Here is a 14,911-nt window from a genome sequence, read left to right on the forward strand (position 1 = left end):
TGGGAGGTTGAGGCAGGAGAATCGCTTGAACCCGGGAGACAGAGGTTGCAGTGAGACAACATTGTGCCATTGCACTCCAGCCTGGGCAGCAAGAGCAAAACTTCGTCTCAAGAAAAAAAAAAAAAAAAGAATCGCAAAAAATCTCAGTGTTTTAAGAAAGTTTACAAATTTGTGTTGGGCAGCTTTCAAAGCCATCCTGGGCAGCATGTGGCCTGCGGCCTGTGGGTTGGACAAGCTTGCTCTAAGTGAAAAAACACATCTAATCACCTCTGGACCCATCATTATACCCCACCAGGGAGCGAGCCTGTGTATGGAATGGAGCTGCTCTCAGTCCCCCAAAACTCAGCATTTCCTGACCTAGTCTGAATACTCAGCCTCAAAGTGGGCATGGCTGGTGAGACCCTCTCTCTGGTCACCACTCCCAAAATGTCTTCCACCTCCAGATGTGTTACTGTAATAACAGACTCAGAATTTCGCCCCCAAAGTCCAAAATGGGCGCACTCTCTTTTTGAGGTCTCTGAGACTTTACTTCCTCCTTCCACATCCTCGCAAGAGTCCTGCCCACATCTCTGGTTCTCTGGGAACGAGGACTGATTGTCCCTTTCCTGTAGCTTTCATTGATCAGTCTGCCAGGCACCTGACAATGAATAACGCTCATGAACTTGTTGAATTGAATTTCTTATCAGTTGATTTCCTCCCCTAGGTGATGACTTTTAATTAATTACCATCGGCTTTCTGTACCTGAGGCTTCCGTATCCTTGGATTCAACCGAGGATTGAAAATAAAAAGCAATAAAAAATAACACAATAAAAATGTAAATATAGAAACAATACAGTATAACAACTATTACATAGCCTCTATATTGTATTTGATATTGTAAGTCATCTAGAGATGATTTAAAGAATACAGGAAGATATGCATAGGTTATATCCAAACACTATACCATTTTATTTTTTTGAGACAGTCTCACTCTGTCATCCAGCCTGGGGTACAGTGGTACGACCATGGCTCACTGCAGCCTCGAGCTCCTGGGCTCAAGCAACCCTCCCACCTCAGCCTCCCAAGTAGCTGGGACCACAAGTGTGCACCACCATGTGTGCCTAAGCATTTTTAGAGACGGGGGGGGGGTCTCACTATGTTGCCAAGGCTGGTCTCGAATTCCTGGGCTCAAGCGATTCTCCCGCCTTGGCCTTTCAAAGTGCTGAGATTACAGGGGTGAGCCCCCGTGCCTGACTTACTATGCCATTTTATATCAGGGACTTGAGTAGCCTCGGATTTTGGTATCTGAGGAAGTCCCAGAACCAATCCCCCACAGATTCTGAGGGACGACCCTTTATTCTTAAAGAGTAGCCCAAGAAGGAGGCACGTGAAGAGCAAAACTGTGTCCAGGAGAGCTTTTATTTGTACGGAACAGTTTTAAAAATACAGAATAAAATAGCTTTATCTCTACTATTATTCACAACATCTGGTCCAAATATTACATATTTTTAAAATACTTAAACGTTTAATGAAGCCATGTTAGAAAAAACAATATGAAAATTCTTTTTAAAAACTCCATAAAAGAATTACACATCTCAAAAAACAACCCCACCCCAAATACCCTCGATATGCAAAATAAAAATAAAAAAAACAAAACCCCAGAAAGGTATACATAGCCAAAGTCAGTCACAAAAACTCAAGGAAAATATAGGCATCCCCACTGTTTTAAGAACAGTCAGAAATGTATTAAGGTGTCAAATGAAGACTGTTACTAACGAACAGAAAAGGAGAGTCATTTAACTGTCAGTAAGATGGCAACATGGGGAAGGGTGTCCTAACTGCCTGGAAACACGCACAGCAATGCTAAGGACGTGGGAGGGTAGAGTGACGCTGAAACACAGTCAACACCAACCAGAAAGGATGGGAATGTCTGTGAGGCTGCTGAAAAGAGACCCCCAACGCTGGCAAAATCAGGTGGCCCTTCTTGCACTACTCAGGTTTTGACTGCAGGAGGGGCAGAGGGTGGTCGATGTCCTAGTCCCTGTGTCTAAAAAAGTAATGAGGGGACAGAGTACAACAGGCAGCACGTAAGTCCCTGGGCTCTTTTCTAAAGCCAAGGGGAGGCTCCCTGGAGAAGCGAGTTTTGTGAATGCTCAGGCCCGGAGCCGCACACAAATGCGGCGTGCAGCAGGTGTGGCTGGGCGTGCACAGCTGGCGTCCAGCGACAGCCATGCCAGGCCTGTGCCTGTAGCGAGTGTACACCCCATGCATGGCCACCCCCAGGATGCTACTTCTTCTCTGGCCAGATGGGTTCTGGAATGAGGCTTCTGCTATCGCTCCATATTCACCTTCAATCTGGCCTGGCCGCTCCCATGGCATCCGTATTACTGAAGATGAGACTTGCCAACTTTAAGTTGCTAGTACCAGTATTTCAGCAGGGACATGAATGAAAGAAATAACAACTTAGCTCATGGTCATAAAACATACGTATGGGAAATAAAGTATACACACATACTAGAGATTCATCAATGGAGAAATTCTATCATCACATGACATTGTCATGAAAATTATATCATTCCCTCCCTGGAAAACTGTGACTATTATCCTGGGTAGAAATGTTATTTTGCTATATGGAAATACTGCAATATTCATGCATAAACCAAGTTGTCATCATGAAAGTCAGTATTCTACAGTATAAAGCAAAACCTGTGTGTGAATTTGTTACCATGAAAACGGGAAACCATCAGGACCTATGATGCTTCATTCTGGCTTGCCTTGATCAATCCCAAGAAACTAAAAGTTAGCACTTGAAATCCTCTTACAGATTCTGAAAGTAAATGTATCAGTGAATCTACATTTAACTCCCTAATGAGAATGAAAATTGCTTACAAAGACTAGAGTCACTTCCCATTATTCTGTGAAGCAGGGGTGGGGGTTCCCCATCCCCCACTGTGAATATGGCATCACCTCCTGTCCGTATTCACACTGTCTACGTTTCATGTTGGGATCACCCACACAAATGCTTTCTTTTAGGGACCAGGCAGGTGACCTGGGAAGGTGGTGAGGAGGTGGTCTCTGTGGAAACTGGAGACTAACTGGCCTGCAAGAACATTCACGTCCAAAATATTTTAGAACACTCTACAGGCAAAACAAAGTATGGGGTGGTGGTTCAAAGCCCCAGCAATGCAGGCCAATGATGTGAATGGGAAGTGTCATGACGCAGACTGCGGATGGCCATCGTGTCCCCCGATATCTCCCCTTCAGGTGTTTGCTTAAACCCAAGAAGCAGATGAATACGTTCTTTTTCTTTCAATTACAAACTTTCATTCTGTAGCATATTTTCCAGCAGGAGAACCACTTCCTAAAATGGTGTGTGTGTGTGTGTGTGTGTGTGTGTGTGTGTGTGTGTTACATGTTCGAGTTTATTAGTCATTAGGGGACTCCAATCACTCAAGGCTGTGCACAAAGTACCAGATTCAGCAGGGGTATCTAGTCAGGCTGCCCTCTTTGCACCCTACCTCCTATCCCCTTAACCCTCCTCGGACAGAATATCGGGTTGGCCCCAGTGGAATAAGAACAGGAAACTCTCATTCCAACAGGAGTTGAAAGTGTAGGGCTTCCTTCCCCGTGTGAAGGCCCACAGAGGGCACCCCACACGTTAGCAGAGTTGAAGCCTCCTGATAAAACCCGGCCCAAGGAGGGGCTTCAGAAGGGAGTGGGTTTCTGGATGGCTAGAGCACACACCTTGAGTGTTATACAGTGGAAGACGCCCAGTCAAGCTGAAGAGAAGCTGCCCCTGGATCACCAATGGCTTTCAGGCTTTTATTTGGATATTTGGTCTTTCTGCTCACCTGGAGAGCTAGAAGATTGCAAATCTCTGGGATGTTTAGCAGTTTACCCCACTTTTCGGAGCAGAGAAACTGGAGATGTTGAGCTAAATCCAAACAGAAGGAACTGAGAGCAACCCAGTGCAGGAGGGCTGCCAGCCTCAAGGGCGTCCCAAGGCAAGAGGGATGGAAACCATGAGCCAGTGTGCTTCTAATGTATGCATCAAAGACACATTTAAAAAAACATACAAAATTAGATGTAATTTAGCATCTAAGTTCTTTACTTAATCTGCAGCAAGGTTTTGGCAAAATAATGCAGTGGCTCCAAGGTGTTCTTGCCAGAATAAACCTTGAAGCCCCAAACTTCCAGGAGTGAAGGGGGCTACAGTGACATGGCAATGCCGCGAAGACAGCGCCGCCGCACTGGAGAGCTGAGCCAGCCTGCGGCCGAGGGGGACAGGAACGCACCGTGTGGACACCAGGCTGCCAAGAACCATGCTCTGCCGCTGGAGACAGGAGACAGGCACCCACGCAGCTGACCAAAGCTCGACCAGGCCAACGGCCACTGAAGATGCGGCCACCTCATGAAGCGGGGGCACTGCTTCGTATCTCAGGCTTTTTCCTTCTCTGAAAAACTTCAAACCAAACCAATAGGAGTCATTTCTCAGGAAGGATTTAGTGTTATTAATTAGAACTCTCTTAAGTGAGATGGAGCCTGTTGGCTGCTTTTATCATCACCTTTGGCCATGACCTTCACCTGTAAAATCAAGATCTAATGGACGTGCAACATGGCAACCCACAGGAAGTCTCCTTAAGCCACGATTGCCAAAAGCGACTTTCAACAGAAGCCCTGGAAAGTGGGACCAGCTGGCCGACAGACGGTTCCACGTGGCGGCTCTGCATGTTACCTGCCCCAGCTTCCCTTCTTCACAAAACAAATTCACGTGTAACTTGACCCATGGTTTCTGGGCTCTGGTCCAGTAGTCAGTTTTGATAAATAGATTAGGCATTACAGTATTTACACTTTCATGGTATCAAGCAATACAAAACACAACCACAACAATGGTTACTGGCCTTCAAAAGCCGTTACAACAAGCTTCCCTGATGGCATCCACAGCTTTACAAATGCTGGTTCTTTTCTTGATGGTGGGAAGAGTGGGGTGGGGGACAAGGAATAGAGATGCAAGGAAAAAGGGTCACATGGAAAACACTGATTTCCAAAATCTGCTATAGTCAATAACATTAAATAGGAATAAAACCTTGTAATTATAGACGCGCGCGACAATAACATCCACATGACGGCAGAGCCAAGACGCCCATCAGCTTGTGTGACTGGTGCCTTGGGTGGCACTCTACACTCATCACACCGGCCAATAGTGATAAATGCCAGAGAGGGTGTCTCGGCCACTGGTGAAGTGAAAAGAGGCCAGTGTGCACGTGCTGGCCTGGTCAGGGCCAGGGTGGCCAAGAGAAGGCGCAGCCAAGAATCAGATATTGGCTTCAGGGTCCTTTCCTTTTCCCTCCAATGCCCCAAACAGATGTTCATTCAACATCTGTGCAGGGCTTACCCATGGCCTGACCTGGGCACAGGGCAGCCACGCCACTGTTTTCAGGTCAGCAGCCTCCTCCTCCAGGAGATCAGCGACAACAGAATCATGCTAGGCCAGTCAGTCATGACAGCGCGAGGATACTGGTGCCCCTTGGTCAGAGGAGGTCTCTGCGGGCACAAACGAGGTCAAATGACAAGGAAGCAGGTCCAGGGGCTTTGGAGAGAGAGAGAGAAAGCCCTTGGACTGGACCCTGGAGGTGGCTTACAGGAAAGCCAGCCCCGGGCAGTGGAAGGGAACTGAAGCAAGGAATTGCTGCAGATTTTAAATGCCCACTCCCAAGGGAGGACTGGAACTTCAAACTTAGTGACCACGGCCAGCAATGGACACTCAAAGGGCAAGGGGTCAAGGGCTTAAATAAGGAGATAGGCGAGACACCGTATTAGGCACTAACACCCCCGCAGAAGAAAAGTGATTCGCAGTCTGTCTTAGCTCTGGGGCGCAGAATGTAAATGTAGATATACAAACATGTATTTTACTTCTTGTTACCCAGCAAGGAACTACAGATACATGCCTCACTGCGGCCGGGCCACAGGGCACAGCAAAGGCTATCCCGTGGCCTGGGAGTCTTCGTCTGAACTCCGGCTGTTGTCGCTCTTCCTGAGGCCTTTCCACGTGTAGCCCACGAAGGTTGGACTGATGGGTAAGTAGCTGAAGCATCTGTATTTTTTTATAATGTTCATGCCAAATGGCAAATTGTATGACTCCATGCCGTCGAGTGATTTGTTCCCTTTGCCCACGCCCTTCTTCCATTTCCGGATTCCTCTTTCCTCTGGAGTACCTGTCACACACATCCCAAGATAAAACAAAGGAATGCTTCGTTTAGCAGCTCTACTGAGAATGAAACTGTCGTTACACACACACACACACACACACACACACACACACACACACGGTCCTACAGATCAAACCTGCCCAGGTGACAGCAAAGAACACCTGCGGAGTTCAAGGTGCTCAGCTATCCAGTGCCCAAACCAGAAGTCTAAGAAGCACTATCCCCTCCATGTCCCTCATTCAAGCAATCACCTAATGGTCTTCCGACCTCCCTATTCTTCTGTGTGACCCATATTCTCAATTATCACTGTTAGGGTCCAGCCCAGGCCATGTTATTGCTTTCCTGGTTCATTCTATTGGTCTCCCAACTGGTTACCTAGTCTTCCGGCTCAGCACCTCCTGCCCTAAGTCTGTTCAAAAACTACCTCTCTAGGCCAGGGGTGGTGGCTCACACCTGTAATCCAAGCACTTTGGGAGGCTGAGGTGAGAGGATCACATGAGGCCAGGAGTTTGGACCAGCCTAGCCAACATGGTGAAACCCCGTCCCTACTCAAAATACAAAAATTAGCTGGGCGTGGTGGTGCACGCCTGTAATCTTAACTACTCAGGAGGCTGAGACAGGAGAATCGCTTGAACCTGAGAGGCAGAGATTGCAGTGAGCTGAGATCATGCCATTGCACTCTAGCCTGGACAACAGAGCAAGACTCTGTCTTAAAAACAAAACAAAACAAACAACAACAAAACACACAAAAAAACTCTCTAAAATGTAAATCTGAGTTAAAAAAAAAAAAAACCCTCTTTAAAATGCAAATCTGAGTTTGCAAAACAGGGCTAAGTCTTTATTGTATCACACTATGCCTTCATCAACCAGTCACTGCACACTCACCCCCCATCCAGACAGACCCACACTTCATGCTGCTTTGCTCCATTTTAGTGTGTCTGGTGCTGTGGGGGACACACAGGTCATGTATCTGTCGTGCTTCCATGGGGATGAATATCCACCAGTTGGACACTCCTGGCCACTCTGCACCCTGACAGATGGGTCAGGGAGAAAGCTCTGAGCACACAGGGCTCAGCAAGGAAGCTCATGTTTTTTTTTATATCTAAGCTCTGCTCTCTCATTAGTATTTCAGAAATAAAGCTGACTTTAATTTCCATCAGCCTGACTGTTGCACCCCTCTCTCAATTCCCTCTGGCTTAGGACAGAAAGAGGGTAGTCGTTATGGACTCTCTTAAATCCAGTGCCTTCCATCTATTCATGTGTGTGATTCCTTCTGCCTTGGTTTCCCCAGCAATCTCTTGATTGAAGTTATTTTTTGGAGATTTTTATTTTTATTTGTTGTTTCAAGGGGAAAATGTCAACAAAACCTTCAAGCCTAAGAATAAGTATCACCCTTCCTTGAAGGCAGGGAAATCTGCCAGTATGTCCATGGCAGCACTTTACAGTGGTCCACAGCAGCCACCTCCAAGGCAGGACCCACATAACATCCTCGTCTGCCACCCCAAGCTCAGCACAGATGTATCCATAAACAGGGATCATGGGTACTGGAGAGGCAGCTGCTTCCAGGCATCTCTTGTCAATGATCTTAGACCCCTGATCTCAGCCTTTGCCCCTGGTCTTCTACTGCCTTTTGGTTTTAGTTGGTTGGAAGCCCACCTTAGTAACAACTCATTTAAAGGACAGTCTCCCCAGGTAGAAGTGCTGCAGGCTGTGCCCACCTCTCTCAGATCAGACGAAAGCCACACTGCAGGGCCTCTGGCACAGGCTGTGCAGGGGGGCAGGAACCTGGCCTGTACCCATCCCACTGCCATCTCACCACACGCAGCAAACTCACCTGCTGCCTCCCAAAAGTCCTTCAGGAGAAACAAAATTAATCAGTTTATTTAGCAAAAAACTGATCCATACGCAGAGGCTGGGAGTGCCATCGCAACTGTTTTAGAAAACAGTTATAATTAGTGATGGCTTTGAACTCACTGACTCTTCCCGTTTTCCATTTCTATTTGGCAAAAAAGTAACATATATGTTTAAAAAAAAAAAAAAAAAAGTGTGTTTGATATATACCACATACCTGGGATGGTGTTATCCAGGATAAAAGCCACACAGCCCCCTACAAACATAGCAGTTGTGAGAAGGACGTTCAAGACTTGATCGATTCCTGTTATCCCTAGAAAGAGAACACAGCCATAGAGGTCAGTGCCATGGCAGCGGTGAGCCTGCCCTTGACTTGGGAAGGGGACAATGATGTGGGAAGAACTCCGCCAATCAAAGCAGTAAAGGAAAGTGTAAATTTCTTAGTTGTGCACGTGTAGATGAATTTTTGCTGGTAATGTTTTAAACTACGATGAACACTTTCAACAACAATCCAAAGGTATCTTCATAAGAAGAATTCCCAACAGTGGTGCATAGAAGGTGAATCTAAAAGTGGCGTTCACCCTACAACGAACTGTGAAGCCACAGGGGTGTAGTCGGTGGATTAAAAAAATTCAAAATAAAAAGAAAATGGTAGTCATAAGGCTGAGAAAAAAATTACAAAGTGAATAATAAGATGACAAAAAATATTTCTGGTACGTACAATCATACAAGACTTTTCAGTATCCTGGGTTACCAGTTAGTGCTCAGCTGCTTTTAATCAGGAGCAACTGGATTTATAAAGATGTGCTCACCGTTTTAGCCAGGATGATCTTGATCTCCTGACCTCGTGATCCACCCGTCTCGGCCTCCCAAAGTGCTGGGATTATAGGCTTGAGCCACCGCGCCCGGCCAAAAAAAAAAAAAAAAAAACTTGCCGGGCGAGGTGGCGGGCGCCTGTAGTCCCAGCTACTCAGGAGGCTGAGGCAGGAGAATGGCGTGAACCCGGGAGGCGGAGCTTGCAGTGAGCTGAGATCCGGCCACTGCACTCCAGCCTGGGCGATAGAGCGAGACTCCGTCTCAAAAAAAAAAAAAAAAAAAAAAAAAAGATGTCCTCCCATGAATATGATTTTTTTTTTCGAGATGGATTCTCGCTCTGTCGCCCAGGCCGGAGTGCAGTGGCGCCGTCTCGGCTCACTGCAAGCTCCACCTCCCGGGTTCACGCCATTCTCCTGCCTCAGACTCCCCAGTAGCTGGGACTACAGGTGCGCACCACTGTGCCCGGCTAATTTTTTTTTTATTTTTAGTAGAGACAGGGTTTCACCATGTTAGCCACGATGGTCTCGATCTCCTGACCTCGTGATCTGCCCGCCTCGGCCTCCCAAAGTGCTGGGATTACAGGCGTGAGCCACCGTGCCTGGCCCCGAGTATGACATATTAAATGTAAAAAGCAGCAAGAATCTCGTTTATCCACACAGTTTCCACATTGAAGACAGAATGATCCTCAACAGAAAATCATAGGCATTGGTGAGGATGTGGAGAAACAGGAACCCTCCTACATGGCTAATAGGAGAGTAAAATGGTGCAGCCGCCATGAAAATGTTTGGTGGTTCCTCAAAAGGTTAAAAATAGAATTACCACATGACCCAACAATTATTCCACTCTTAGGTATATACCCAGGAAAAATGAAAACAAATACTCAAATATGGCCCACACTGATTATTTGTGAATTACGTGTTTGTGAAATTGCCTATACACTAAAATTTATTTGTAAACCCAAAATGAATACCCTTGGTGCCTTCATGGGTATACAGAGCCGTGAAAAATCTGAGCCATGCCACACACATTCCTGGCTGATGTCAAACAAGGTGACGCTCTGCCTTGTTCTGGTCTCATCCCGTAAACAAGAGTCCTTTTTGCGGACTATGTAGTGCCATGTCTGTCATACCGTGTGCTTTCCGTTGGTGATCTCACTGTTTAAAATGTCCACCAAGTGGTGTGAAGTGCTCCCTGATGTTCCTACACATTAGGTGGCTGTGGTGTATGTTACAGAAGATCCATCCAGACAGGAGCTGTGGCATTGCTGGCTGTGTTTCCCCAGCAATGGTTCAACATTTGCTAATACTGCCTGTGGCAACTCTACGGAACATAACTTCATGAATAATGATAACTGACTGTACTTGCACATCAATATTCACAATAGCCAAAGGCCAGAGACAACCCAAATGTCCATCAGTGGGTGAATGGATAAACAAATTATGGTATATACACATGGTAGAATATTATCTAGTCATAAAAAAGGAATGAGGCCATGCACAGTGGCTCATGCCTGTAATCCCAACACTTTGGGAGGCCGAGGCAGGTGGATCACTTTAGGTCAGGAGCTCGAGACTAGCCTGGCCAACATGGTAAAACCCCATCTCTACTAAAAATACAAAAATTGGCTGGGTGTGGTGGTGGGTGCCTATTATCCCAGCTGCTTGGGAGGCTGAGGCATGAGAATCGCTTGAACCCAGGAGGTGGAGGTTGCAGTGAGCTGAGATCACGCCCAGGCCTGCACTCCAGCCTGAGCAACAAAGTGAGACTCCATCTCAAAAAAAGGAATGAAGTACTGCTACATGCTACATGGATGAATCTTGAAAACATGCTAAGTGAAGGAAGCCAGACATAAAAAGCCACATATTATGACTATACCTAGAATAGACTGTGAATCCATAGAAAGAGAAAGCATACTGGTGGCTGCCGGGGGATGGGAGCAGGGGGTGATGGGGATTTACTGCTTAATGAGTTTGAGGTTTTATTTTGGGGTGATGAAATGTTTTGGAAACTGGACAGAGGTGATGGCTATACAACACTGTACTAGATGCCACTGAACTGCTTGAAGTGGTTAATTTTGCTATGTGAATTTCACCCACAAAAAATATCTGTATAAACAAATGCTCCTCAATTCTGCACTGGCTAAGATATTACCAGTAGCAATGGCTGTGTCTTGAGATGGTTCCTCCTTTCTACATTCTTCACGACATTGCAGTATTAAAACAAAAGGAGGAGTTAAAAAGGTTAATCTTGAATGCACAAGCCACGTGATTTTGCTCTGAGGATTTAATAGGATGGATATAAAATTATAGAATAATGTGTTCAAAGTCTATGAAGTTGAGTTTCAAAAAAAATATCTTAATGGAGCATTAGTCTATTAAGATAGACTAATGAAATCAAAAGGATTTAGAGAGAGGTGTTGTCTCAAAGGAGAGGGTCCCAGTGAAAAAGAGACCTCAGAATCCATGACTGTCACGTGTACACACCAGTGGGAAGCCCACAGGGCTTCCAGGTAACTGCCGAAAAGTGAGATTCAAGAGAGATCCACAGACGCATCTGCACCACAGTTCCTGGAGGCCCAAAGTCCTCTCCAATGGGCAAAGAGCTGCGTGTGGACTGGTGGCTGTGGTTCCAGCTCCCACTCCAAGATGTAAAGCCCATTTCCTTACCTGTGACCAGAGGGTTCTGTCTTAGGTAACTTGGAAGGACGAGCCCAAAGAAGATCGAAAATCCAAGCACAAAGAGGTTCCGGGAAGAATTTAAATCAATGAACTGCAGGTTAGAGAGGCCAACAGCTGTGATCATTCCTAGAGAAAAACAAACCAGACCACAAGCTCTAGCACCACTGCAGCGCAGATAGCCCACTGCTCAGGGCAGGTGAGGGCAGGCTCCCTGGCACCCCTTCTCTGTCCAGCAAAAACCAATGAGACCAGTGCAGGGACAGGAAGGGGGATGTGTGGGGTCAGACTGTGGCCACCCCAGGCTCTGAGCAAAATGACCCTCAGCCTAAGCACTATTTAGGCTTATATAGGAGCATAAACACCACATGGCATTTTGTTTGTCAAATAGAAAACTAAGGACATTGGTTCCCTCTCTACACACACATTGTGATTAAACAAGGAGACCTACCCAGATATCTGGTGCATGTCTCTGGTTATTACAGCGAAATGGCGCAGAGATCAAATCCAGAGTCCCACTGTAAAAATGGTCAGTTTTAAGTGGCCCATTCAGAGGGATGGTATTTGAGTTAAACTGGCCAGAAATACTAAAGAGATTAAATTTAATCTAAATGTTCATAGCACAATTACATCTTACTGTTGGTTCCATCTTTAATATAACTTCAACTCAGAGAGTGATAAAATTTTTCATTTTTTGAAGGCATATCCTTTGTATTTTAAAACAGAAATTTATCATTACCTTCTTACTGAAGGGAGTCAGCAAAAACACCATGATCCCTATTAAAAATTTGGAAAAGTAAAGCAAAAAGCCAGAGAGGGGAGTCTTACCAAAGAGCGTGCAGAACAGGGCTCCCAGCACAGGATCTGGAAGGGACGCAAAGAGGGCACTGAACTTCCCGATCATGCCCAGGGCGAGCATGAGGGCTGCTCCACACTGTATCACGCGGCGGCTGCCGACCTGCAGGACACACGGGAGACCGGGAAACAGGGACTGATCTCCATGCAAAATCACCAGGAGTTACTAAAGAACACAGACCGGAGATACCCATGGCCTGGCTCGCTACCTTCCCCTCCTCCTCAGCCCACTCTTCTCACCTCCACTATGGGGACCCTGAGGGTCGCCCTCTGCATCTCCACGCCTTGGTGACACTCCCTGCACTCAAGCCCCTGGGGTCTACCGCCCTGGCACAGTCATGGGTTGGGATGGCCCTCTGTGTCTCAAATGCAAAGGCCACAGTTTTCCCTGCCTATCCCCTGGGTTCCCGGCACCACACGTCACCAAGGCAACTTTCCCTGAAGCGCTTCAGCCTCAATGCCAACTTCCCCACACCGGAAATCAGACCAAACCCCCAGACATGTCTGGAACCTCCTCTCCTCATGGCGCCCTTCCTGTGAGAGGTGGAAAAGAGAAGGGGCTACAGGTGAGGACATCTGGAGCCTGACGGCGGGCTCTTCTCCCAGCCCGCGTTTAACTGTATGGTCGGGCAGTCCCATATCCTCTAGAGTCTCAGGATCTTCATCTCAGTCATGCACAAGCCTCGTGGTTTTGTTTTGAGGATTAAACAGGACCTGCATAAAACTGCCTGAATGGTAGCTGGCACGCAATGCCACCTGAGAGCCGCCCACATGGGCCTGCTGCCTCTGGCCTTTCCTGCACCCATCCATGCTGCCACGGGGTGACCTTTCTAACACATGGAATTGGGGAGGTTGGTCCTCTGCCTGCATCCTCTGGTACTCATGAAATAAAGCCCACTTCTGAGGCTCTTTCCAAGCAAGCCAGGCAGGCCTTGGCCTGTCTACCTGGACACCCTTCCCTGTGGCCCCCTCCTAGCCAGATCCCAGACGCATCGTTTTAAACATCACCCAAATGCTCCTCTGAAAAGCATCCTGACTCCAGGACTATTCTCCCATTACAGGCTCCCACAGCACCACGTAGGGCGTGTATCTGCTACTCCTGATCTCTGCCTCGAAGCAGCTTCTGTCTAGCCTGCTGTCACCCGGACAGTGGGAGGTGGTGCTGGCATCGGGCTCAAGAATCCTGCACTATGGGCCCCTATTCTGTGCTTCCTCTTCCAGGAAAACACCCTAAGAATGTAAAACTGGGTAAAGCAGGTTCTAGAGTGTTTGGGGAGTGTCCACAGGATTTATGTATGACCCCAGTGAGGAGAAGGGGGTTGCTTACATTTTAATTAAATAAAATAAGACGAAATTTTAAATGCAATTCCTCACGCACACTGGCCACATCTAAAGTGCCCACCAGGCACACGTGGCTGGTGCAGCTGTGTGTGACATGGTGACCACTGCACAGAACTCTCAAAGGACCAGGGTCAGCCGGTTAAGCCTGATCAGAGCCTGATCTGAGGCTGTGCACATGAGAGACAGCCGCCCAGCTGGACTCAGTCACTGTCCCATTATCCCAACGTGAGACTCCCCACACCACAGAAGGCAGGGAAGCAATGGAAAAGATCACTCAAACTGACAAATCAAGCAAAAGTGACTTGTGCTTGCCTGTTACTATGTAATAAGGAAGGCTTTCATTTACTAACGGCCCCAACTTCAGCAAACATTTTTGAGGAACTATGTAATTATTTGATCAAGCTTGTGACTTGTTAGACTGGGGCAGGTGAATGCAAAGATGAGTAAGTCACAAGCTTGATCAAATAATCTCACTGCTGTGCTGTTCCTGCTGTTGGGGGAGCCCAGCAACAGGGAAGAGAACATCTGAAGAGTAGGGGAGGGTTGTTGGAGATGGTCCTGAGGGGTGAGTAAGAGTTCGCTAGTGGAAGAGCATCCAGGCAGAGGAAAGAGCCTATGCAAAGACTCCCGGCTGGGCCAGGCAGGCCTGTTAGGTATAAGGGGCCAAACTGGCCCCAGGGATACCTGAAACTAAATCTGACACGAAAGTGACATCTGGAAGACTGATCTGCCTTTGACGCTGTCAAAAATATATGCAGCAACTAAGCCATTCTTCTGTTTAGTGAATACTGACCAAGTACCTATTATGTTTTATTCTAACTACCAGAGATAGAGCTCTAAAATCCCAGCCCTCCTGGTACTTCCCCAGGACCTTTGTGTCCCCTCTCACAGGGTCCATTCCCTGGAATCTCCTTGGCACCTCCCTCCTGAACTGTGGCTCTGCCTCTAGGACCTTGGAAAAATAGATCCTGGGTTTCTGGTCTTCAACGGTGGTGCAAAATGCAGCAAGGAGAAATGACCTTCCTCTGGACACCACCAAAGAGATGACAGTCAGCGAGATACTACTTGCTCTGTTCCTAGAAATAAACTAAGGGCTAAATAGCGATAATGAAAATTAATGATAATGATGGACTTTGCTGGTCCAGGTAGGGAGGCCCTCAGGTACCATCATTCCTTCATGCAATG

General features: G+C 47.1%; 1 protein-coding gene across 4 annotated transcripts in view; it reads right to left on the reverse strand.

Moving 5' to 3' along the window:
• Nucleotides 1–1,380: 1,380 nt before the first annotated feature.
• SLC23A2 (solute carrier family 23 member 2) overlaps nucleotides 1,381–14,911 on the reverse strand; it is a 151,330-nt gene continuing 137,799 nt past the window's right edge. For all 4 annotated transcript variants that reach the window (XM_050745213.1, XM_050745214.1, XM_050745215.1 and 1 more), the window contains 4 exons: nucleotides 12,359–12,488; nucleotides 11,522–11,659; nucleotides 8,257–8,352; nucleotides 1,381–6,194 (listed from right to left, as the gene is read on the reverse strand). In XM_050745213.1, coding sequence (XP_050601170.1) covers nucleotides 5,962–6,194; nucleotides 8,257–8,352; nucleotides 11,522–11,659; nucleotides 12,359–12,488 — 597 coding nt within the window. In that variant the 3' untranslated portion in view covers nucleotides 1,381–5,961. The remainder of the gene's footprint in view (nucleotides 6,195–8,256; nucleotides 8,353–11,521; nucleotides 11,660–12,358; nucleotides 12,489–14,911) is intronic.

Source organism: Macaca thibetana, chromosome 10, assembly GCF_024542745.1.
Source record: "Macaca thibetana thibetana isolate TM-01 chromosome 10, ASM2454274v1, whole genome shotgun sequence".
Classification (NCBI taxonomy): Eukaryota; Metazoa; Chordata; class Mammalia; order Primates; family Cercopithecidae; genus Macaca; species Macaca thibetana.